The sequence below is a fragment of the Limulus polyphemus genome, unplaced genomic scaffold (assembly GCF_000517525.1).
Source record: "Limulus polyphemus unplaced genomic scaffold, Limulus_polyphemus-2.1.2 Scaffold1157, whole genome shotgun sequence".
In the NCBI taxonomy this organism is placed as follows: Eukaryota; Metazoa; Arthropoda; class Merostomata; order Xiphosura; family Limulidae; genus Limulus; species Limulus polyphemus.
The window spans coordinates 253,144-261,057 of record NW_013666767.1 but is presented as its reverse complement, the minus strand read 5'-3'; the positions used below and the strand labels follow the sequence as shown (position 1 = coordinate 261,057).

The 7,914-nt window shown below is 36.5% G+C and overlaps 1 protein-coding gene across 1 annotated transcript in view; it reads right to left on the bottom strand.

The window, feature by feature from the left end:
• LOC106462400 (cytochrome b ascorbate-dependent protein 3-like) overlaps positions 1–7,914 on the bottom strand; it is a 23,007-nt gene that overhangs the window by 4,642 nt on the left and 10,451 nt on the right. Inside the window, exon 3 of the mRNA XM_013922325.2 lies at positions 1,318–1,523. Within this exon, the coding sequence (XP_013777779.2) occupies positions 1,318–1,521 (204 nt within the window). The 5' untranslated portion in view covers positions 1,522–1,523. The remainder of the gene's footprint in view (positions 1–1,317; positions 1,524–7,914) is intronic.

Sequence of the window (7,914 nt, the reverse complement as noted above, 5' to 3'; positions counted from 1 at the left end):
AGCCAAGACTTTTAGTGAGTCATTTTCCAGACCTATATCCTTCCACTGTCCGAAAATTGAGCGAATCTTGATTCGTCTGAGAACAATACGGTCGGTCAAAAGTCCAGAGGCTTGGTCATCATATCACTTGCCCACTTCTTTCGTCTGACTATGTTGGCAGATCTTAATAAGGGCTTCCGTCTAGCTGCTCTGCAAAGATAACCCAATCTGTGGAGAATCCGTTGAACAGATTTCGGGCTCATCCCACCAACTTTGGCCACTTCTGCAGTCGTTAATTTGGGATCCATTCCGATGCTCCTCTTGACAGCCCTTTTTATCCTCTCCGATGGACCAGGACGACCCGGACGCTGCCTCAGTTGTTTCCTTGCCGTGTTTCCTGAACTGCACGGTGATTCTGTTGACTGTCGAAAGCAGGATTCCCAAATTCTGCGAAATTTGCCGCTGACTTATTCCACCATCTGCTTGACCAACTATCCTTCCTCTAACAAAATCTGACAATTCGAGAGAACCTTGAGTTCTAGGCATGTTGTAGCACAAGATAATTAGTGTGCGGACCATTTTCATTTATATAGTGCTCTGTGAACACAAATTAGTTAGCATAAATCAATTAAATGACGAAACATTAGGTGTCTATTTACTTGTGACCACTTAGTGTACAAGTAAAGAATACATCAGTGAGAAAACCCCAAAAACAGTACTCGTTACCAATTGTTTAAACAATCCGCCAGGTGGCAGTCTTCATAACCTCTTTAAAAAGCAAAATAAGATAACAAGTATCTTTCACGAATTAAAAAAAGTTTTTCCATTCATTATCCACGGAATAGTAGGAAGCTAACAAACTATTCAAGGTGTGGCAATCGTAAAATAATACTAAATTTTCCACGCAGGCTTTTCCGCTTAAGAAAACAGTCAAAACGACGTATAGTCAAGACTGGGTTTGTGATTCACGTGGATGTATTTGTATGTGATGTATTAAAAACCGATCATTAGTGCTACAAAAAATGTAAACTGTCTTCACCTTTCAACAGTACTTAAAGAACCATAGTCGTCGTTATAAACACACACACGTAGTCGTGGACAGTTGCATTGAAACTATCTAAATATTTCCCCCCCCCCCCAGTGGCACAACGGTATGTCTGCGGACTTACAACGCTAGAAATCGGGTTTCGATACCCGTGGTGGGCAGAGCACTTCGATAGGAACTGTGGAAACACTTTGGTCGAATAGTGGTTATCTTGCATGTTCTCAAACCGAGGTCGATAAAATACAGTTATACCGAGTTACATTTAGAAACTTTTTTTTTCAAGCAATTCTTACCTGAAGGGCATAAAGTCCCATCGTGGCTAGTCCGATCCAAGAATGAAGGCTGTAGAAGTGTTTAGGTTCTGGACTATTGTTGTGAGCTTGGATGGCAGACATCATGCCGATGGTGATGGCCGAGATAGCCAAGACGAAAACGATGGTGTGAAGAACTTTGTTATATATCTTCTTACAACAGAAAAATATTCTATACACCAACATGGCTGAACGAAGAAAAGAGGAACGAGTTAATGGAAGCATAATTACATCTTTATCGTTTTAATCTTATAGGTTACTTATTTATTTTTACAAGTAGTAAAATACAAATAAACAGTAGGGAATCTTCAATAGCCGGGGCCCTTGAAATTCTTTTAGACAGGATTAGAGTAAATTAATTTATAAGACCTCCCCCCCCCCTTTTACTAGCTATATTTATGTGCGCTAGCAATACCAAGGGTGGGGTGCGCGTATACCCGATTAGATTTTATTACTCATCAGGATCTCTACCAGTCTATCCTCAAATTGAAATTATTTTAGGCAACATTAGAGTAAATTAATACTATGATACCTTGGGCGTGGTCAAATACATCAATCGAAAGGGTTTGACCTCCTGAGTTCAAAACTGTAATTACATCTCAAGTCGGTCAAGAGATGACGAGCCACGAGCTAAAAGTTAGTACTTGAAAAACTCGGAACTGTTCAATGAGCCGTTGTGCCGCGGCTAAAAATCCAATCAAACAGTAGCTCTATATAGGCCCATAAGAGTACGAATGTTTTTCCCCTTTATGTGATTGTAAGCCCAAAAGTGTGAATTGTAGGGTGTTTTGGTTAAATTCCACTATTCCATTACAGTAGCCCAAGAGTTATCAGTGGTTCCTATTGACTGTAGTGGATACATTTCATCTAGCTATCAGTTAAAATTAGGGATCATCTTTATTAACACACACACAGCTATATCACCTTAGGGGAAGAAACAACAAGAAAACAAAGTCATGTTACTGAAACCACGTTTATCACCTTTTGACAAAAAAAAACTAGGAAACTACACTTGGTGAAAGAAACGCAGAATAATTTAAAGTATACATAACCGAAAAAACTATTGGATATTTCAGTATTTCATCTAAGTAAGTGACTTTTCCATAGATAGAGAGACAGACCGAAATACGAAACGGACGATGGGCTACTTTGGGTAGATAATTATATCTCAGGGAAGGTTGGTAGAGATCCTGATGAGTAATAAAATCAAATTGGGTATACCAGCTTGGTATTGCTGGTGTACAAAAATATGGCTAATAATAAGAATACGAAGTATAACAAAAAAAAAAAAATTATAAAGACATGTAGGGATCGATATATATGTAACCTAGCTATCTATAGTCCTATAAAACGTTTTAATGCACAAATTTTATTGAAACAAGAAAGTCAAAACTACAAACACCGTATCCCTACTTCGGTAATTCATTGTAATTACATTAGTCTGAGCCAAAGTATGGACGAAAGGTTTAATATATACGAGGGACCCGTTAGAGAAATTTCGGGCCCTAGCGCCATAGTAGTGGTGGTGGGATAAGGGTGAGGGTGAAGTGAGAAAGAGACATAGGTAAAACCAATAGAATTAAATTAGGAAAAGTAAATTTTGAAAGAAAGAAACATTGTAGTAAAACTTTGGCCGATAAGCGGCTTGTGTGTGTAGGGGGGGTTGGGTCATTTTGACGATATCCTTGACTCTTTTGCTGCCAATAAATCTCGTAAAGATTTCGTGTAAATTTATCATTAAATGATTCTTTTTCGTGCATTGATTTTTTTTGATAAAGTTGCTTTACATGCTCATAACTGCGCAGAAAAAAGTTCAAAGAGGTAAAGGGATGAAAGAAGGATTAGTAATGGGATTGAAGATGAGGTTGGTTATAGTGGTGGTGGGAGCTTACGTTTCGGTAAACTGTAAAACATCACATTGAAAAAGAGTGTAGATCTATCAGTTCTTCAGGCTCTGATGAATGATACAATATTTACTTCAGTTATCGTGAGAGGCGTATTTCTTTTTCTTTTAATCACGTATAAGATACTACCAAACTGTGTGTGTGTGTGGTTTACCTTTCTTATTCATTCTGTCCTTCCCTTCCCCCACCCTCTGACGGGCTCTATATACATACATACACAAGTCATACTAAAACTCTCTTTTAGTATGTAGTTTCTTGACGAGCAAAATAATTTAATGATGTGGAAGAAACAATGATAGGTATATGTAAGAATTCTAATTATACTCAACAAGAAGCCATTTTCTTAAAAATCATGATTTATGGTTTGAAAACGCTTGTATACAGAGAGTTGAGTTCGTTGAATTAAAAGTATTTTTGAATATACAAATCAGTAAACCACGTGACAATCATAGCCAATATAAATTTACAGTGGAACGGTATGCATCAGAACTACATTGTTTCATGGTATGGTGTTTTGTAGGTAGCGTAATGCTACTGAAAATGTCTCGTATTTGGGAAGGATATGTAACAACCCTTTAAAATGAAACATACACACTACTAAGATCACAAATTTGTATTCAGATCGATAATCCTCAATTTTCACGATGAAGATATCCATTAAACTTAATGGCATTGGAAACAAAGGATTATGGATCAACGTGGGAACCCAGGACCATCCAGAAAGAGACCTACAACAATCTGTACCTCAGCTGTAGTAAGCATTGTGCGGTATCTTGTAACAGATGAAAATACACTACGAAACATAATCAAGAAGGATCTCCATTTGGAAAACTGGCAAAAGTCGTACGCACAAAAGTTTCCTACATGACATATCTGTTCAACCATCGTGTACCTCAAGCAACGGGTATGCATGATATTCCATACGAAATCCTATGAATCTCTTTGTAATCGGACTGTTGAAACAAACACCGAGAACCGTCGTTTTTGTTTTTGTTTTTTTGTTTTACAGCGGATGTATTATGGAAAATAATTACGAAGTACTGGTATGTTTTGGACATGACAGCCTTAAGACGGGGCTTTTTACAATTGAAACTACACTGCAGGCCTATTGTCAAGATGCACGGTCGTGTCGTCAGATAGAGTACGATCAGACGTAGTGAAGTGGGCTGTAAGGATGTGGTAAGACTCGTATTCAACCTCTTATTTGAATATCTCTACATCTCTTTAATTCAATATTCTAGAGATCTAGCATGACCATGTAATTAATGTGTATTTCCTGGCATCAACATGACTGGTAAATCTGATAAGAAGATCAGTTAACTTAGAGTTCTAATTTGGCGTGACTAATTTGGATTATTTCGTAATATTTATTTTTCCTTCGTGAGTGTGTAAACCAGTACAAGACACGATTAACATTTTTATTACTAGGTCATCAGCACGTGGTCGGTACTTGATACTATGAGTCTTCTAAACTTGTAATCATTAAATCATAGCTTACAGAGTACTATTTCAGGAGTACCCTATTAGCAGTTTGACATTACACAAAGAGCTATCTACGCTATGCCCACCATCGGTATCGAACCCTGATTTTTAGCGTGTAAACCACTTACCACTGAGCCACTTTTGTTTGTTTTTTCTGTTTTTGTGTTGTTGGCTTCGTATTGAATAAGAAATTAATAAGTTATGGCGTTATTAGACATTTCCTTTATGTGGCCTGGAAGTAGGAACAAATAAACGGAAAAGAAAAGGCGTTGGTACTCCCACCCACGGTTTACTTCCGCATCTCAAGCGAATTGCATATTTCGGATTTCAAACCCTAACCTAGCAATCAAGTAGTTTCAGTTGCTGCTGGGGGCCATTGCAAAAGAGTTCACGCCGCGGTCCTGGGTATAATAAATCAACTATGATTGCTCACCTTACAACCACCTCCCATCCCACGTGCTCGTTTGTCCACAACTCTGGGGCCCATACACAGCAGATCTCGCTATAGCCACTGAACATGCGCAGTACTGGATGGAAATCATATAGAGATAGGTGAATACAACTAAAAGCTGCTGCTACTGAACGACTTATCACCAGTCTGGTTCTTCCGTTAACGTATTAACGGCCACAAGTACTTGTATGTTGAATGTTTTAAAACATAGATTATAAGTCGTTGTTTTAAAAAAGATTACTATATAATCAATTGATTGATGAACATTTTCTAATATTAAATATTTAACATACCAATATATCAGAACCAGACTGGTGTTCAATGAGCAGTATTAACTGAAAAAAACCTAATGCTTAGGCTGCGATTGAAAAATAAATTAACAAATCAGGACTTAAAGCAATTAAGTTCTAATAGATGGCGCCTTCAGTAAAAAATATATAACAAAACCTGGCGCGACAGATAAAATTACGGCATTTACGCATATTCCAGGAACTGATAATTTATCACATTATTTGTTGCATTTATTTATACCAACAATTAAAAGTACAACAAATAAAACAATAAGAAATAACGGAGATCACTTCATATTGTTAGTTACATACTCTGTTAACAAAGTTAGCAAGATGGTGTCGTTTAAAGCAAACATTCCATTGTTCATTTAATTGACCTTGGAGAAGTCCTACTTATTAAAATATTACGTTTCTATTGACTAAGACAAATGAGGCTAAGCACGTGTTTACGCTTAGAAATGATTTGTACTAATTACTGTAATTACAAGGAAGTACAAAAATATTTATCCATTTCATTTTTATGTTTTTAAAACTAAAATCAAAGTTTTGCAAACAGTGATCCAAAATCCACATTTTTCAACGAGAATATATTTAGGTTTCAAACCCTAGCGATTAAGGGACAGATAAATGTAATTTACGAGACCACGCTTTCTAAACTACAGGTTACTAACCTAGGAGGAGCTGAACACATTTCAAGATGTCGCAAAAAACAAAGAAGCATTACTTCTTTTACCATTTTGGGAAATAACAACAACAATTAAAGGAAATAAGAATAATTTTGATAACAACAACAATTAAAGGAAATAAGAATAATTTTGATAACAACAACAATTAAAGGAAATAAGAATAATTTTGATAACAACAACAATTAAAGGAAATAAGAATAATTTTGATAACAACAACAATTAAAGGAAATAAGAATAATTTTGATAATAACAACAATTAAAGGAAATAAGAATAATTTTGATAACTTTAATTTTGTGTTATCGTTACGATATTATACTTCATTCCAATTAATTTATTATATTTTCTAGTTTTTAGAGAAAGGAACATTAAAACTTGATGGGTTAAAGGTGACCCTATATTTAGCGTGCCGTACTATGGATGTGAGAATGCCTAATTCGTGTCCCACTACTCCCTCCCCACCCCCCAAAAAAAGTCTGGCTCCTCACTTCGGGGCTGTCGGTGTGTTATAGGGGTAAATGTCAAACCCCACTATTCGGACAGACAAGAGCAGCACAAGAGTTGGCGGCGGGTGCTGTTGACTTGCTGTTCTCCTACTAATCTACATGGTTGTTCAACTGATATATCGCATAAGGGATTATCCAAGCTTATAAATACATAAATACTCAAGCAGGAATAGTTTAACATAATATCTGACAGAAATGTAAATAAATCATAATTTGAAATCCCTATAACCTCGTCCTGAAGGCTTTCACAAGGTAGACCATTCTTACTGTGATAAGAAGCGTAAAAATGATCTTTAGTGACGTCAATAGTATCTATGGTAACCCACTATTACAAACGTGGCAGGTTTCAAAAGGGGGGTGTTACAGGTAGGAGTAAGATTTCTGGTGAAGAAAAAGACAGGAAGAAGTTGGAAAACGCGAAACAAAACTCGGCAGCAAAAAAACCAAAACAGCAAAAAAAAAAAAAAAGAAATTACGAAAGCAACTAAGAAACTTGTATTAACGACAAAGAATGTAGAGTAACAAAATATTAAATTAGAAACACACAGAGATACAACACGATAAAAAATACGAAAAACACAAAGAAATTGTTAACTCGCTATAAGGAAACCTTTGATCATGGGACCTTCATCAGTCGCTGTGAATGTCATCTGGCGGAAACTTTTTTTTTTTTTTTGGAGAAGCTACAAATGAGTGAAGGGGGGCGGGAAAGGGTGAAAAATCTAAAAACCAGTAGTCCTCATAATTAATTTATTTTTTAAAAAGAACAGAGAAATAGTCTATATTAAAAAAAAAGGTTAACTTAAAAATACGTTACACATCACGTATAAGGTGTCATCCAGGTCACTTAACGTTTATATCGTTGTAACGGCTGTCTGCATCAGCAGTCTCTAATTTTGAACTATAGGCTAGAGAGGAGGTAACTAGTTAACAGCACGCACCGCCAACTCCTGGGCTACTCTAATAAAATAGTGGGATTTTAATGTTAGTCTTACAGCACGCGCACTCTTGACCACAAACAAAGTGTAAAAGGTGTTTCTATGGAACGGTAACCCTAACTTGCACAGTCCGGGACGTTAAGAATTAGGTCACGCCCGACTCTGTTGTAAATGTAGATATCCAATATTTTAGTTGAAACGAATAGTGTTCTACGTGAACTCTTTTAACTGTTGTAACACGTAACCACATTTTCCAAAGTTATTTAGGCTGCCATTATATATTTATACACAAAAAACACAGAATTTGAGAAAACAGAAAAAGAG